The sequence below is a fragment of the Barbus barbus genome, assembly GCF_936440315.1.
Source record: "Barbus barbus genome assembly, chromosome: 22".
NCBI classification, from domain to species: domain Eukaryota; kingdom Metazoa; phylum Chordata; class Actinopteri; order Cypriniformes; family Cyprinidae; genus Barbus; species Barbus barbus.
The window spans coordinates 13,427,579-13,446,316 of NC_136750.1; the positions used below are offsets into that span (position 1 = coordinate 13,427,579).

Below are 18,738 nucleotides of genomic sequence, written 5' to 3' on the forward strand. Positions count from 1 at the left end.
TTCTCTTCTAAATGTTAGTTTAGTCAACTTTTTGTACACTAGCATGAGCTAAAAGCCACTTAACTCCACTTTTGGTTTCATATGATTTTTAATAACATTTACTTAGCATGCAAGGTATCTTAAACCCAAGCTTAGCCTGGTGACTTTGTCTTCTGCCATGTCCAACCCAAGCCAACCCAACCCAGTCCAGCCCTTCAGCCGGACCCAAGAGCTCAGCCAGATCTGGTTTCATCCTCAGCACGCAGGGAGGTTATAAGAGAGGCTGGAGAAGAAGATCACACGCACATAGAAAGAGAAGGAAACAAAGACCGAGAAATGCATAGAGAGATGAATAGCTGATGGTGAGCGAGTCACAATCAGGAAACTACTCATCCTTTGATTGAATGGGCTTGGCATACTGTGATTGCACCCAGACTCCCCCGGGCTCCAAAGGGGGGAGGGGGCCCTGCCGGCCATGATCGCAGCTCGCAGTAGTTCGGTGGGTCGAGGGGGCCCCGAGGAACCCTCCAGGCACCGCAGACAGTCAGCTGCTTCTCTGGCAGGGCACCGTGGCCACCGCAACTCTCAAGAGAGCACTCGTGATAGCCATGCTCAGCACCGGCAGGGGGCGCTGCTGCGGGCGAGGAAAGCGTTTCTTATCAGGGAGATGGAGACCAACTGGTACTTGAAGCTGTGTGGCCGGGCCAGAGAAGATAGTGTTGCTCATGAGACTGGCATGCCTTACCGGTAAGTCCTGAAAGCAGAGTTATGTGAGCTGTTTGCTCGCGGGTGGATTTGATGTCTGAGAAAACCTTCCCACAGTGCGTTTTTGTTTGTTTAAGGCCAAAATAGTTTCAGGTATGAGATCTTTATCTCTTTCCATGTGTTTGTTGATATGAATTTAATTGTAAAAACATGAACACAGAAGCTTTTTGTTGATGTTGTGTTAACGCACAAGAAAAGGATGAAAGCTTGAATGTGTGTTTTAGTAAATTTATAGTTTTAATAATAAGGAAATGTTGGAGATATCTTGCAGCGAGCAGTTGTTGACTGACATTGTTAATTAAAAACAAATAGGTCAGGGGTCTTCAGCGGGGGGCTGTGGTGGTACTACAATTATTGTGTAATCTCAATCTATTTTTTGTTAATAAAATTAAAATACAAAAATACAATATTAATATAATTCCCTGGTAAAAATAAAGTTATGAAAAGTTTGCCTAAATGCTTCATTAACCCTCCCAATTTAAGATTTGTTATTTTCACATTTGTTTATTTTTTTTAGTGACTCTGAACATTAAGAAATTCATACTTTTATTCAGCAAGGATACATTGTTTAAAGTGACAATAAAGACATTTATAATGTTACTACATATTTTTATTTCAAATAAATGCTGTTCCTTTGAGCTTTCTTACCATCAAAGAATTCTGAAAAAAAGTATCAGTTTACACAAAAATATTAAGCAGCACAACATTGTTAATAATAATAATAATAATAATAAGTTTATTGAGCACCAAATCAGCATATTACAATGATCCTGGTGATGGTCATGTGACCCTGAAGACTGGAGTAATGGCTAAAGAAAAATCAGCTTTGTCATCACATGAAGTACACTTTAAAATATATTTTATATTGTAATACTTTTTTTTTTTTTTTTTACAGTATTGCTGTTTTACTGTATTTTTGTTGAAATACATGCCATGAGCATAAGATAATTCCTTTAAAAATGTAAAACAATAAATAAAAAAAAAAACATTTGATTTGACTTTAAAGACTAGGCTGCAAATGCAACTGTATTTTTATAATAACAGGTCATCTGTGTTTTGTCTCTGTATTTACCAAGAGGTAACTTGACCTTAAAAAGTTTAAGGACCTTTGCAATAAGTTATCCTAAGCTGTCTAATGTTTATGTGAATTAGCATTTGATCTTCATTCTGAAAATAAATATAAATAAACATACTGTACATACACCACTTCCCTTTCCCCCCTGTACAGTCAAACCAAAAATTCAGATACCAGATATACTGTACATTTAGATTTTATTTCTTTTTTACTAGTGGGTGCAGAACACTATATTTATGCAAGTGAGGATAGCAAAATAAAGTAAACTGTGTCATATTAGTCCCAAAAATTCTTCATATTGTGGACTTCCATTAAATTTTATAAAAATTTGGGACCAAAAATGATTTAGGCACTTTTACCTGACCATGTTTTGCTTAAGTGTTTTTCTTTAATTGCTAATGTGACCTTTTTACACCACAGACTGAACAAAATTAAGCATTGTTTGGTAATCGGTGGACCTAAATTGGTATTATCCAATTGTGTACCTAAATTTAAGCCATCCAACCTAATTCATTACACACCTTTCTATCAAAGTTATCTGACATTATCAAGATTAATTTATTCTGATACAGTTTAACTCTTGAGTTCTTGTCATAATTTATTACCATTTTCTAGAAAACTGCAATCACAGGCTTCACATTTTGAGACCGCAATCCTTGCTGTTTTGACTCTCAAGCTCCACGAATAACCAACATTCTCACCTTAGTGTATACTGACAACACATATTTCCACAAGAGATTAATTAAAATATCATAGACATTAATTACAGCAAACTGAGACGTTTACATAAGTCTCCTCACAGAAATATCATAGTCTGCAATCAAAAGTGAGAGATTGCAGTATGAACTCAAACATTTCTCATCAAATTATCTGAGCTATAACCTACTATTCACATTCACTTCATTAATTTATAGCTGTACTGTACATCAACAGTAGTCTTATTTGTTTCGCCTAAGGAATACAATTCATGATATAGCAGTGGCTGATTAATTGTTATCCCCGCATGAATGCCAAAACTGAGATTGTAGTAAGTGTTTGAGGAAATTTTGTTTTGCGGTTCTAATTCTCTTTTGGGATGTTTGCCATTATGAGTGTTCTACCCCAAATCCGTTCACCCTGCCATACACTGTATATGTCTCACTTTACCTCTTCCAGCTTCAGAAGCCTGTCCTTGAGCTGATTTTGCTTTTTATGTCTTTAAGAAAATGAAGCATGCAGAAAAGGTTAATGAAGGGTTTAAAGCTGGAGCCCTGCAGATGCAGGATGTGAGAATGCTGGGTGCCTTTTATTCTGTTTCTCTGAAAGCTGAACACTTATCTGATTAAATAGGTCGTGAGACAGAAAGACACATGACAGACAGAGAGAAGCACGGTCTCGTAATTCTTACCGTGTTTATAGTTTACTACAGCTTCATATTTAGTTCTGTTGGCTTGGCACACAATAAAAATAAGCACTTTATAAGTATCTAAAATAAATGTAGTTTGCATTTATTGATGATATATTAGTGTTATTATTTGAAACATGAAGTCAAAGACCTAGCAGATTTTTTTTATTATTTGTAGTATAAAGTGCGTATTTATTCACAGATTATTCGGTTTTCCAGTAATGGGGGAAATTCTGAATTGTTTTGTGGCACACAGTTATTAAGCCTGTATTTTTTAGGAGAATGTTTGTTACTGATCTTAATTCTTAAGTTTTAATGCCTGCTGGGAAAAAATCAATAAAAGCCAATTAAGGCAGTAAGAGGAATGGAGCTGTCGAGTTTAATGGCACAGTTATTATAGTGTTGCTTTAAAGTTATTTATTTATTTTTTATTATTAAGTGGATGATGCACTTAAGTCATTATTACAGTGGGTGTTATTCACAAACTGGGCATGGAATCTGTGTATGAATGTTTCCATGAAAAAAAAATCATGATTCACCAATAACTTTCGTACTAAAATTTATTCTAAATTTACGAAACAATGTAATTACAAATTAAACCACACATATAAAACAAAAACAAAACAAAAACACACACTCTCTTGGTTGGCCTATGTTTGTATTAAGACATTTTACACAGATTTTTCTGTTGCAAGGTTTCTCTGTATTACAGCGGGTATGTACAGCTGGCTAATGGGAGATCTGTATAAAGGTCTTTGTGTTTTAACTGGTTTCGAGGATGGCACACTTGGCGTTGCTCAAGGATTTTGCTGCACGTAGAGAGAATCATATGTTTGCTGCGAGTGATGAAAAGCTGTAAGGATGTGCAGAAAACCTTGGAGATGGTTTGAGCATGTTTCATGCAAATAAGTAACCAGGCAATCATTTAAAATATTCCAAATTCATTAACATAAAAAAAGAAAGAAAGAAAACAAGAAGAAGAAGAATTTTTTTTTTTAAAGAAGTTAATTTACTGCCGGAACTTTATCCATTATTCATTTTACATAAATGTTGCTACCCTGCAAAATTCAAAATACATATAAATCACCTGTATGAAATGAAAATGGAAAATTCCTTAATATTACTATTATTGTGTCCTTTTTACAGATCATTTATTTATTTGAATGTAGAACAAGGTTAAGAACAAATTCATGTGTATGTGTGTTGTGTAGGTAGAAGTTTTTAACAGGAAATTCTTTGCGTATAAATCCTAAATAAACCATGCAATTATTAGTGAATCAGACCCACTGCATATTTTTTAAGAGGATGATAGATTTTTTTTTATTTAAGCAGAAACAACATGTTTCACAATATGCTTTTGTTTGTTTGTTTGTTTTTTTTAAATCAGGTTTACGTTGTTGTTTTTTAAATTACGCAGAATTCTTCCAAAGTGATGCTTGGAACTTAAAGGGATAGTTCACCCCAAAATTTTAATTCTGTCAATTATTACTCACTCTCATGTCGTTCCAAACCCGCAAGATCAGTTTTTGATGAGAGCTTTCTGACCCTCAATAGACAGCAAAGCAACTACCACATGCAAGTCCCAGAAAGGTAGTGAGGACATTGTTAAAATAGCCCATGTGACCACAATGGTTCAACCGTAGTTTTATGAAGCTACGCGAATACTTATAATACAAAATAATAATGACTTTATTAAACACCGTCAGTCTGTGATGTGCATTCATCATGTCACATGGACTATTTTAACGATGTCCTTACTACCTTTCTGGGCCTTAATCATGGTAGTTGCTGTCAATGGAGGGTCAGAAACCTCTCGGATTTCCTCAAAAGTATCTTAATTTGTGTTTTGAATATGAACGAAGGTCTTACTGGGTCGAAACTGCATGGGTGAGTAATTAATGACATAATTTTCATTTTTAGGTGAACTATCCCTGTGTAAAGTATGCTCATATTTGTACTTCTGTTTGTTTATCTTTATTGTTCCTACTCGAAATGCAGACACATTTCGAGATGCTAACATAATTGCTGTTAGAGATCTGATCATCTATTAGTAGTAAAATATTTCTCACATTTCTTCTCATGCTGTAAACATTAAAGCGCTAATAAGCTGCAAGCGTTCAGTAATAATTAGTCTCACACAGATCAGATTCAATAACAACAGTTGTGTGGTGTAGGATATATACAGTATGACACCTCTTGTGGCCTTCACTCCTAAAATTATTACCCTCCCAGGGGTGCCCTGATCATTAATCTATGTAGCAATGCAATTGCAGATCATTATCTTTTAATGGCAAAGAACTATATGAGGTCTGTTAGATACAACTCTCCCCCATTTGTGCATCTCAAGCACAGATGCTGATCTTACTATGCTTTAGAAATGGAGTGGAAATGGATGCTGAAATGGGGACAATGAATGGCCATCTAACTAGGCCTGAATGGCCTTAGGTGTCTTCTTGTTTATGGTATATTGCAAGTTCTCTAGTTCGGATGGGTTGGTGCTTGTATAATCAGTTGTAATGCTACTTTCATGTGTTTCTGCAATCTCATTCTTCTCCCATGTAACATTAATTATTATTACTAGTAAGAATAATAATTATTAAGAGATTCAAGAGTTTTATTTGTCACATACACAATTATACAGAGTATAACCAGCAGTGAAATGTAGGTCAGGTCCGCTCCAAGGACAGTGCAATTATAAAGTATACAAATATTAAGAAGTACAAACATAAAATAAAAGATAAAATAAGATAAGATAGGATAAAAAATATAAATATAAATGTGCAGGTCAGTATGTTGTTGACAAATAGTAATGAGAGGAATGTGCAAAAATTAATGTGCAAAAAGTTGTACAGGGTATTTGAATAGCAGCAATATGAGGTAGAGAAAAATTATGAATAGCTTATTGATATATGATATTTACATGGAGAAAAAATTATGAATGAATAACTTGTTGATATGGTGATATTACATGGAGTCAAGTGATATTATGACACAGAGTTAGAGTTTAGGAGCCTGATGGCCTGGGGGAAGAAGCTCTTCCTAAGTCGCTCAGTTTTTGCCATCAGGCTATGGAAGCGCTTACCAGATGGAAGCAAAGTGAATAGTCGGTTACCAGGGTGATTAGAGTCCTTGAAGATTTTAACAGCTCTACTTTTGCAGCGTTTGAGGTAGATGTCCTGCAGAGAGGGGAGAGCAGACCCTGAGATGTGCTCAGCTAAGCGCACAACTCTCTGTAGTGCTTTGCAGTCCTGATTGGAGCTGTTTCCATACCACACTGAGATGCACTGAGTCAATACACTTTCTATGGTCCCTGAATAGAAAGTTTTCAGGATTGCTGGTGAGACCCTGAATTTCCTCAGCTGTCGCAGATGGTACAGTCTTTGCCTGGCTTTCTTAACCTGTGATTGGATGTGTGTAGTCCAAGTCAGGTTCTCGGAGATGTTTACGCCGAGGTACTTGCAATTACTCACCCTCTCCACAGGGGTCCCACTGATCATAAGAGGAGTGTAGGGCTGCTGCTGTCTCTTCCTAAAGTCCATGATCAGTTCTTTAGTTTTCCCCACATTCAGTGAGAGACAGTTGTCCTGGCACCATGATGTGAGTCTCTCTACCTCATCCAAGTATGCGGTCTCATCGTTGTTGGAGATGAGGCCCAGAACCACAGTATCATCAGCGAATTTAACAATGGATGTGGAGCTGTGAGAGGACACGCAGTCATGCGTGTAGAGAGAGTAGAGCAGGGGACTCAGGACACAGCCCTGTGGGGCTCCTATGTTCAGAGTGATGGAGTTTGAGGTGAACTGGCCAACTTTCACCACTTGAGGTCTGCCGGTGAGGAAGTCTTGAATCCAGTCACAGAGTGAGGAGTTTAGTCCGAGGTCAGTGAGTTTAGATGCCAGCTTGATGGGGACTATAGTGTTGAAAGCTGAGCTATAGTCAATGAATAGCAGCCTTACATAATTCCCATTGTTGCTGTCCAAGTGTGTGAGGGAGGAGTGGAGAACGTGAGAAATGGCATCGTCCGTGGATCTATTTGGGCGATTGGCAAACTGAAGAGGGTCCAAAGTATCAGGGATGGAGGAGCAGATGTGGCTCTTTACAAGTCTCTCAAAAACCTTCATGACTATAGATGTGAGGGCAACTGGGCGATAGTCATTCAGGCAAGAGGGTTTATTGTTCTTTGGCACAGGGATAATGATGGATTTTTTGAATGAGGTGGGAACCACGGAGGTAGCAAGGGACTCATTAAAAATGGAAGTGAACAAACCAGCGAGCTGATCGGCGCAGGACCTCAGAACACGGCCGGTTATCCCATCAGGACCGGCTGCTTTCCTAACGTTCACTCTCTTTAGCGCCCTCCGAACCTCATCCTCCGACACGGTGATTACAGGATCATCGCTGCTCTGCCTGCTGCTTCCTGACGCGCCGCCGCCGTTGCCATCGAAGCGGCTGTAGAAGATGTTTAACTCGTCGGCCAGCAACGGATCTGCTCTCACCTCCGCGGAGGATTTGTTTCCGAAGTCACAGATGGTCCTCAGTCCCTGCCACATCCGTCGAGAGTCGTTGAGCTGGAAATGAGATTCAATTCTCTCTCTGTATCTGTGTTTAGCGGCTCTTACTGCGCGACGGAGAGCATAGCACGATGCTTTGTACTCGCTCGTATTCCCGGTCAGAAGAGCCTCATTGTAAGCGGCGGTGCGTGTGTTAACCGCGGCACGGATTGTTCTGTCCACCCACGGTTTCTGATTGGAGAATGTCCTTATCGTTATTGTTTCTGTAGCTTGCTCGGTTAGCGTGTTTACGAAGCTTAATGCTACATCCGTGAACTCGCTGACGTCAGAAGAATGATTATTATTAATTATTATTATTAATTATTATTGTGGCAAGTAAATAATTTTTGTCTAATATTAAAATCATTGTAAATAAATGTAAAAAAATTAAAAAATAAATAAAACATTTTAAACCATCATTTAAAAATGCTACAACTAAATTTAGAAAACACAACAGTAATCTATTTATAGTATCAAATGTACAATACAAAACTGGATATTTATTTTGAGATTTGCTAAAGATTACATTTAACACAGATGGTTCTCAACCTGCTTGACTTGAAAGCCCCCCTCTTCCAACACAATATGTGAAAGTGCTTAGAGATAGGCTGTTTCCAGTATTACTCCTGTATTTATGACAAAATTGCTTATTTTGGCAGTATAAGTATAATATGGTATATTTAATTAATTACCATAGTTCAGTTGTGATTTCAGAAGTTTCAAAAGAGCATATGTTCCTTTTTATATGTTTATTTTATTATTATATTCTGTTATATAACAAATACATTTCATTTACATCTTGACTTTGTGGGTTTAAATTTTTTAGCATTTTAATATAGTAATAATAATCAAGTTAATGTAAATATTTTTTCTTAGTAATCTTGAGTCCCTTTGGAAGTTTTCTGCGGTTGCCCCCCCCCCCAAATAAAATAAAAAATAAAATCCCCTAAAGTTAGCAGATAAGAAATTATGGTTCCGATGTGTTGTGCAGCCAATCCAGTTATTGCTGCATAATAAACCTATTTGGAGCGGTTGAGGGATTAATCCTGCTCACGGTGTTTGAGTTTATGTTGTGATGGCAGAGGGTGAGTTATCTGTTTTCAGTCATGAACTCATGTGCTCTCATGTGCTCTTGGGAAAGTCCTGCAGGTGTGAAAATTCATTGTGGTATTTATAGGACCCTGACCGTCTCCTAAAAATAAAAAAAAAATAAAAAAGACATAACTGACAGCTACACTACCTCTGCTGACACTTCTGTAGTTGACCAGTTTTCCACAGCCTCTAATCCTGAATGCTCACAGCTACCCATCAATGCTTTGTTGTGTACTTTTCTGTCTCTCCTGAATTTATGATATGTGTATGACTTTGTAAGGCTCTGTCAGTGAGCGTGTATGGATTACTGCCCCTCTGTGTGTGTTTGTTGGCTCTTCTCCATGGAATTCTAGCTGGGATGCTCAAGCATGCTGATATATCTAGATATGGGAAAGAAAGTCTTCATCTCATTCCCACAATCCCCTGGAACAGACATGATGTCAGAGTGGTAGTTCCAGCACTAGCTGAGGGTCAAAGGTCGACTGTAGACGAAGTCTACTGTATCTGTGGAGGCATGGAAGTAGGATCAGAAAATAGTATAGGGGATGAAATAGTGAGTGAGGGAGGGAGAGAGAGAGAGGTGGAGCGACAGTGATGGAAAGGGTGGGAGAGCAGGGGGAGGGATGGAGGGAGAGATACAGACAGAGAAAATGTCCCAGATTCCCATTGTGTTTATTAGAGAGTGAAACTAAGAGTCGATAGACTGCAGTCAGATGTGTAACTGACAAGACGGTGAACAGAGAGACAAATTCAATCAGGGGATATTTACCAGCAAAGACAAGAGCAACAGGATTCTGGGAAACTTGGCTAAAGAGGACATCCAGGTTGTTTTGTTTCTTCAAAAGGCTGAAGAAACAGGAGAGGGTTGTTTCCCGAGGGCCTGCTTGGACTTTGTATGGACGTGAGCAGTAGAGATGTACTTGTACAAAGCCACTTGCCCTGATATTCCCGCTCCGAAGCAGAAGGGTGGGAAAAAGGAGAGGGGTCAGAGCTGCTGCGGCAAGCAGAACGCCGGAGGGAAACTTTATCCTCCACTCGTGTGTCTGCGTTCCAACTCTCAGGTAGAACTAAAACATCTGGAGGAGTTCCTCAACGTACACACACTCTCATTACAGGATTCTGTCCGAGCCAGAACTGGCATGGCCTACAGGTACACACTGAGTAAAGCGCAAAGAGACGTGTACATGCACACCAGATCCATTCAGTATGTCTTTGGGATTTCATTTCTAGGTTTTCTAATTCTGTGTTTGTGTTCGGTATTTCCGTTTACTTGTTGTTACTTGTCCTTATGAATTTTTTAATCTTTCCTCTTTGACAGTTGTTGTTAAATGAACTTATCAAAAACAAAGAAGTACCGAGAGTGGGAGGAAAGAGTCTTTTAAAACTCCTGTGACGTGCTGTTCCTCTTATCGCCCACGTGTGGATGTATATTGTGTTCTCCTCTGAGTGACGTTACCAGATACCAGAGGAGGAGGAAGATGTTTCCATTGTTCTCATTTGCGCTCATTACTGTTCTGCACGTTTCTTATTATCTCCCACAGGGAAATCAGGAACATCGGTTGCCCCAGGTCAAAAGCTCTGATTTCTGCTGATAATTTTGTCATTTAGATTTAATAATTTAGTGTGCGCTTTTATCCAAAGGGACTTACAGAAGAAAAATGCTGCAACAAATGCGATTCATCCTAGGACACAGTAACTTAAGATCTGCAGTGGTTTCAGAGTTCCTCAGAAAAGTATAATCATTGCTGAAGTCTATTCTAGAAGTGACAAGACACTGAACAAGGAAGTGTGGTGAATTGTCCGCATTGCACAAATCTGCATGTCCAACAGGTTTTTGTGATGTGGTCCATGAATTTCAGCTCGTTGTCAACATCAAAATGTTCCTGGCTGAGGTGGATGGGGTTAGAGAAGGCTAGAGAGCCAATAACAAAGGATTTGCACTATAGCTTTTATTAGTCTATTCATTTATTAGTGGTTTGCTTTGTGGTTTTGGCACTCTATCACAGTGTGTCCTCTGGGGTGTATTCGGGGAAGAGGTCCCCATGGGTCACGCTGCTGGAATACCAGTGACATCATGAGGCAGTTTTGTCAAACACGTGTTTCGGACAAATGGACAATAGATAAATCATGCTGATTTGTATTGGACTTGAAGACTGAAGTTGATGTAGGTAGAAAGTGGACATATGGCCAAAGTCACTGTCAAGTAAGATTTTGACATAATAGGGCCGCTCTACTTTCAAATAACATGTGGTATCTTAACAGGGCATATTGGTTCATCTTTTTTGAGCTGCATGAAGCTCATTTATTGTAACTCTCCCTCTCTCTTTGATTTCAAAGTTCTCGCTACACTCAAATAAGCAAGGATACTGCTCAATGACTACAGTAAATCAAAGGAGTAAGCTTTTAAAAAATAAAGCTTAAAAATGTAAATATCTTTTAGAAATGTTCTTTTTGTATTCATGTTCAGGTTACACTCTATTTTACAATGTCCTTGTTAAATTGTAATTATACATTTAAGTACTGAGTAATTATAATAAATTACATGTACAATATAGTTAGGGTTAGGATTAGGGTATGACTTATTTGCATGTAATTATGCATAATTTATTGCTATTATAATAGTATGTACATGTAACGTGTAACAAGGACTGTCACCTGGTTTCATTTAAATAGTTACATTTATGGCGTCATGTAGTGTAAGCATCAAGTAAAAAGAAAATAGTTCCCTTAGACCTTGAATACATGCACATCTTAATCATTATTTTCATTCTTTGAATGTATTTATTTAATTGTGGTTTTTGATTCATGAATATAAAGATCTTTTAATGTTTTAGGAGTTGCACCATTAGACATTTTACATGACATGCAAGAGTGTGCATGATAAAAGGATTTTTATTTTTAAATCTAGCTTTAATTTAATTTAGCTTTAATTCATCAAAATGTACTCTATGTATGCATATTGGTTTTCATAGAAAACATTACATTTAAAATGTAATTTGGGGTAACCATCAAGTAAAAATTAACATTTTCCTTACACCTTGAATATATGTAACTGTACACATCTTAATCATTAAAAAAAAAAATATTTTTCATGTTTTTGAACAAATCTCATTAATTACTAATTCATAAATACATTAAATTATTTTAGTATGCACCATATGACATTTTACAAACTGAACTAGCGTTGCCTTTTTAAATAAAGGCAGTAAAAAACAGTAAAACAAGTTTTATAGAATATGTTTTGATAAAATGATATGCCAAACTACTTAATTGGGTTTTGACAAGGTTTATTTCTTCATTACGATATCAAGACAGTTATATCACACTGACGTTTTTACATTAGCCTCCCCAAAAATATCTAAATTAATTTTAATTCAGAAATGAAAAACGTGTTTAGAGGTGTACTTCAAGCTATTATATGTATACATTTTTATGTACCTTTTAATACATAAATGGACAGGAAAGAAAACAATTGGGCCACATCCCAGTGTCTTGTGACAATGAGGGTTAAATCCAGGCATGTGACTCGGGCCACCAAAGCATCATGGCCTGTTAATGACATGTTGTCATGAAAGACTGACCTCAAACCCAATAGGTCCAATGACCTCATCCTGTTGCACCATAGCAACTGCACGTTGATGCCTGGAAACAGTTCCATAGGGAGGTCACAGTGCACTTGTAGCTTATTATGTAACTTTGAGGCATCTCAGATCCACAACACTAACAGAAATTGAAGCATTTACAGTCTCCTGTGGCTGCCAAGTGCAGTGATTTAAATCCTGGTGCAATGCAAAGGGCTGAGGAAAAAAACTTTTATAGTACATAACCATAACATCTATTACATGTTGTACATTTATGGGCCAGCGTGGTGTTAAATACACTTTTATGGAGAAGTAGCGCTTGGTGATTAATATCTGTTTGTCAGTTGAGGGAATGCACATCATAATATAGACTGGAAAGAACTTTAGGGCATAATCTATTTGATCTATTTTCTGTCATCGCTTACTTTGCTCATTTATTTACAACCCTGAATTCTGCTCAGGGCGCTGGGTTGAAGTTGCAGTTCAGTGGTAGTTTCTGTTTGACTTATGCTTCTGACAGGTTAGTCCAGAAGACATTTATGGTGGGATGTTGATATTTTTGTTTTACTACATTGTGTCATTAAATAAAGATGACTTGTCCGGTCTTATTTTCATCAAGAAGAAAAAAAGGCTCCACCAAACACACAGACCCTTAGTTGTTTTGTTTTCAAATGGTCCTCAAAGGATTGTATGTTGTGCCCTTGTCACGGTCCTGCTGGTGTGCCCTGGTTGGCCACCAGATGTCACTGGGTGTTTGTTTGAGCACATGGCTTGTTGTTTGTGGTTTGTGCTCTCCTGTCTATTGTCTGACCCCGCCCTCCTTGTTATCTCATTATTGTTTCAGTGACTTCACCTGTGTCCTCCTCATTTGTCTCCCTATTTATTCTCCTGGTGTCTGCAGTCCTGTGCTGTTTTGTTATTTCATGTTAGATGTTTAAAGTTGTGTGTGGGTATGTTTGCAGGTACTGCAGTTCTCTGTCTGCCTGTTTTTCCCCTTGGGGGTGGTTTTTGTAAATTTTTTGTTCTCTTTTATTAAAAGACCCACTTTTCGCCAGCATTTGAGTCTTCGTCTCTCCCCACCCGTGACAGAACGAAACAGCCAACTGAAGACTCAGCGGCGATGGGAATCTTTTTATTCCCAGCTCCTGGACGACAGAGGAACCAGACCCCAGCCAGTGGCCCGCATCCCTGCCCACAAGACAATCGTCCCTTTGGACGGTATGCCGAAGACCTCTTTTATGCAGGCCAGGGGCTTGGGATTAGAGAGAGCACCCTCATCCACCTGTTTTTAGCGGGCATGGACGAGCCTGTCAAATGGGAGGAGCTGGGGGAGCTACTAGATACGTGGTCCTATTGGGAGGTGGTCGACCACGTCATCTATTTGAAGGAGGTGGAACTGCTGGAGGGTGCCCCCCTCCCAGTCTAGGCTGTCCTTCCAGAACCTCCTCGGATCATGCTGGCCGCTTCCAGATTCTCGGATTCATTCTTTGGGCGTCCCGGGCTGAGACGCAGCGTGGAGGATCCTCTGATGATGTCGGTGAGGGAGGCGGTGGCCGCTCACGGTCCACCCAAGGTGGCGGTGTCCGCTCACGATCTTTACGAGGCGGCGGTGCCCGCTCGCTGTGTTCCCAAAGCGGCGGTGCCCGCTCACAAGGCTTCCGAGGCGGCTGTGCCTGCTCACAAGGCTTCCGAGGGGGCGGTGTCCGCTCACGATCCTCCCGAGGTGGTGGTGCCTGCTCACTGTGTTTCCAAAGCGGCGGTGCCTGCTCACAAGGATTCTGAAGCGGCGGTGCCCGTTCAAAATCCTCCCGGGGCGGCGGTGCCCGGTCACAAAGCTTCTGAAGGCTTCTGAAGCGCCGCTCACGATCCTACCGAAGGGGCGGTGCCTGCTCACGATCCTCCTGTGGCGGCGGTGTACGCTCACAACGCTTCTGAAGCGGCGGTGCCCGCTCACGATCCTCCCGAGGCGGCGGTACCCGCTCACTGTGTTTCCAAAGCGGTGGTGCCCACTCACAATCTTCTTGAGGCGGTGGTGCCTGCTCACAAGGCTTCTGAAGTGGCGGTGCCCGCTCACGATCCTCCTGAAGGGGCGGTGCCTGCTCACGATCCTCCTGAGGCGGCGGTGCACGCTCACAACGCTTCTGAAGTGGCGGTGCCGGCTCACGATCCTCCCGAGGCGGCGGTGCCCGCTCACAAGGCTTCCGATGCGGCGGTACCCGCTCATGATCCTCCCGAGGTGGCGGTGCCCGCTCAATGTGTTTCCAAAGAGGCGGTGCCCGCTCACAATCTTTTCGAGGCGGTGGTGCCCGCTCACAAGGTTTCTGAAGTGGAGGTGCCTGCTCCCGATCCTCCTGAGGCGGCGGTGCACACTCACAAGGCTTCCGAGGCGGCGGTGCACTCTCACAAGGCTTCCGAGGCGGCGGTGCACGCTCACAACGCTTCCGAGGCAGCGGCAGTGTCTGCTCACGATCCTCCTGCTCTGCCTGCCCCGCCTTGGCCTCCTGCTCTGCCAGCACCACCCTGGCACAGACGTGTCTCCAGGACCTCTGCCGCTACTCGGGCCTGGCCCACCATCCCTCCCCCTGATCTGCCTCTGGCCCACCTCCCTCCCAGACATTTTGATTTCAGTTTTACTGTGGAGCATCTGGAATCTGCTCCTTAAAGAGGGGGTTGTGTCACGGTCCTGCTGGTGTGCCCTGGTTGGCCACCAGATGTCACTGGGTGTTTGTTTGAGCACATGGCTTGTTGTTTGTGGTTTGTGCCATGTCTGTTGTCTGACCCAGCCCTCCTTGTTATCTCATTATTGTTTCAGTGACTTCACCTGTGTCCTCGTTTGTCTCCCTATTTATTCTCCTGGTGTCTGCAGTCCTGTGCTGTTTCGTTATTTCATGTTAAATGTTTAAAGTTGTGTGTGGGTATGTTTGCAGGTACTGCAGTTCTCTGTCTGCCTGTTTTTCCCCTTCGGGGTGGTTTTTGTTCATTTTGTTCTCTTTTATTAAAAGACCCACTTTTCACCAGCATTTGAGTCTTCGTCTCTCCCCACCCGTGACAGGCCTATTCTGTCATTTTTAGAGTTTGGAAATCAAAATTTTTGATCTTACTGTGTCTTTCTCCATAAAACCTTTGCCATGTGCATGCACACATAGTGAAACAAAAGAAACCGTCTTATATAACCTCTCTACACTTGCTCTCTGCAGGTTAAATTTCTTCCTGGTCTTGCACGTTACTTTAAAGAAATAGTTTAGAAAAATAGAAATCTGCTGAAAATGTATTCACCCTCAGGCCATCCAAGATGTAGATGAATTTGGTTAGCTTTACAGCATTACATCACTTGCTTACTCTGCAGCAAATGGGTGCGGTCAGAATGAGAGCTGATAAAAAACATCACAATAATCAATAAGTAATCCAGTCAACTCCATCTTGTTAAGTGAAAAAGCTGCATGTTTGTAAAAAACAAATACATTAATAAGGTGTTCTAACTTTAAACCATTGCTTCTGGACAAAATGGAGTCCATAATCCATAATAACCCTTATTTTCAGTGGAAAAAGTCCATCCCCTGTTGTCCTTGTACATAAAAATCAATAAGATATTTGTTTAGAACTGTTTTCACATGTACAGTAAACGGTAGATGATCTGTGCATATTTCTCTCCTGATTCTGATGAGACAACTTTTTCTCAGGAGAAAGCAATATTATGGATAGAGGACTTGCAGTTTAGCTGGAAGCAAAGGTTTGAAGTAAAAAAAAAAAACATGTTAATGATGGATTTGTTTATTACAAGTGTAACCCCGGCTTCAACGTTTATGTCAGGGCTGTATGATCTAATTCTAGTTGTCTGGGTTCATCTAAAGGCTAGTTCACACTACAGGATTTTAAGCCCGATTTAAGCCCGATTTGCAAATTAATGAGCTCGCTGACTGGTCGGGCTGTAATCGGGGGAAAATCTGCGGGTGATGGGCGCTCCGCGATCTTTATGTGTGAACTACACAACGACGCATCAAAGACGCTCGCTGACGCGTCGCCGACGCCAAACAAATATCTAGCATGCCAAATATCTGGACCGGTCGGCCGACTCGACATTGTCACGAACAGGCTAGGAGACACGGAGGAGTAAAGTCAATACAAGGTTTATTGGAATTGGTGCAAGGGTGAATGCTGAGTGGAGGAGCGGGGACAGGATCCAGGAAGGGAAGTCGGCGGTGCGCACTGCCGTGGGGAGGACCAGGACCAGGAAGTTCCAGGAGCGGTGGAGAACAGGAGCGGTGGAGACTCGGAACGGGGGGGTGATCAGGAGGTCTGTAGGCAAGTAACACAAGGTTAGTAGTCAGGCTAGGTTCGGGTAGTGAACGGTAGACCGGACGAGGAAGGAGTGCTGGTGATGAGTGGATATAGTGCTGTTCATTAGCGGGTGACAGGTGCGGGGAATCAGTACTCAGGTGATTGGGATCTGGTTAACGAAGGTGCAGGTGACTGTGATTCTCTGACAGACATCACGTGGTGTCAGGTGTCGTGACGAGCTACAGCCAATGAAAGAGCAAGACATGGGTTGAGGTCACTGGAAGAAAAACAGCAGCAACTTATATTTTTGCACATAAGCATCTTTCACTCTCTTTCACAGGCTTTTGGCTGCTATATTTTTTATTAACCACCAATAGTTACTGTTGCCATGACCGACAAACACTCTCACTATACTCATGTTCTCACGCAGTGAAAAACACATCGCAGAGCAGAGAGGAAACTGACCACACACCGACAGAGAAGACAGAGCAGGTTACTGCTGATATGAAACAAGTTCTCAGGACCCTCAGCTTTTAAATAGAGTCATTTTTTTAAGAAATTCAAACAATAAATACCTTTTTGTGGCTCTTCAATGTGTCGTGACAGATATTGCCTCAGTTCAAACACGTGAACCGATCGTCTTTTCATATTTATTTAATGCACGAAACGAACATGAATAAACATCAGAAAGTGTTTAATTTCAACCACGGAACACACCATGTTAAGTCCACCGAAGTTAATCTACTCCTGTCTGATTTGGGGTTAAGGCTAGAAGGCTACTGGGCATGCGCATTTACATATTTTCCGAGCCCACAATATAACGTGAAACCTATGAAAATGGTTTTAAAAAGCACATAGCGCCATAGTTTCATCACTTTGCCAGTGTCACAATAACCGTCTTTTTGCAGTAAAGGACCTGTCATAGTTTAATGAGTGGGAAGATGACATGAAGCTCGCGGTTAACCTGCATTGACAACGGATGAGCATGCATGTGCATATACAGCTCCCGATCACGGGATTTTGTCCACAGAATGATAGGAGCACACTTTTTTAACATATTTTTTTTTATTATTCAACACTTAGCATTTCACTTTAGCGCTGCAAGCCATGCATACAGTGCATGACCAGATTTTCTGGTAAGCAAAACAAGCACTTTTAAATACCTCAGCTTATTGCCGTTACCATGGCAGCCAACAACAGCACAGCTTAACCCTCAGCACATATATATATATTTAGTTATATTGAAAAAGTTTCAATTCAGTCTATCTTTTTCACCCCGTTTTAACATGTATTTCTATGAAGACTGGCCAGCTGTCGGGCAAGATGGCAGATAGCAGCGGTTCTGATTGGTCAGATCACCTCTCAATCAAGCTCTTTGCGAACGGTCAATTCTCGCGTGTTTTCATGACAAAACGTGGTTTAGGGACTGAATCGAGTAGTTGGGTGACAGAGTTGTTGTCAGCTCGTGTAGTGTGTAACCCCTGGTTGCAGATAATTTACATAAGAGTCATGTAGTGTGAACGCCACAACGACTAAAAGACAGACAATCAAGTCATGTAGTCTGAACGGCACAGCGATCTGCTGACGTGTAAAGTCGTGTAGTGTTAGCTTGGCTTTAAGGAGCTTGGTTTGTTTCCTGTAGGTCAACCACAAAGATGTTAAATAATTTTTCATTTTTTTCTTTTGAATATCAGAATTCAGGGGGGAGGAAAATAAAATAAAATAAAATAAAATAAATGTAACACCACTCACAACGTTATGCTAACCAGGAAAGTGTATTTTAAGCAATTATTTTGAATGCTTTTGTTTCCCGGCACTTCAAAAGAAATGATGAAATGATAACCAACAGTATACAATAACACAATCCCCAGCAATGATTACACTTGGAACTGATAACCCAGTTCAGCACAACTGTGACCCAAAATAAATGGAAAGTCCAAACTTTGAAAAAAAAAAAAAAAAACTGGTTCTTTGGGAGGGGGGAAGTGCAGTTCCTTGTGACGTGTGTGTAAAAAATGTCTGTCCTACCGCTCC

The 18,738-nt window shown here is 40.7% G+C and overlaps 1 protein-coding gene across 1 annotated transcript in view; it reads left to right on the forward strand.

Moving 5' to 3' along the window:
• Window positions 1–454: 454 nt before the first annotated feature.
• LOC306888537 (voltage-gated potassium channel subunit beta-2-like) overlaps window positions 455–18,738 on the forward strand; it is a gene marked incomplete at its 5' end in the record, with an annotated part of 204,950 nt that continues 186,666 nt past the window's right edge. The window contains one exon of the mRNA XM_079446899.1: window positions 455–726. Coding sequence (XP_079303025.1) covers window positions 455–726 — 272 coding nt within the window. The remainder of the gene's footprint in view (window positions 727–18,738) is intronic.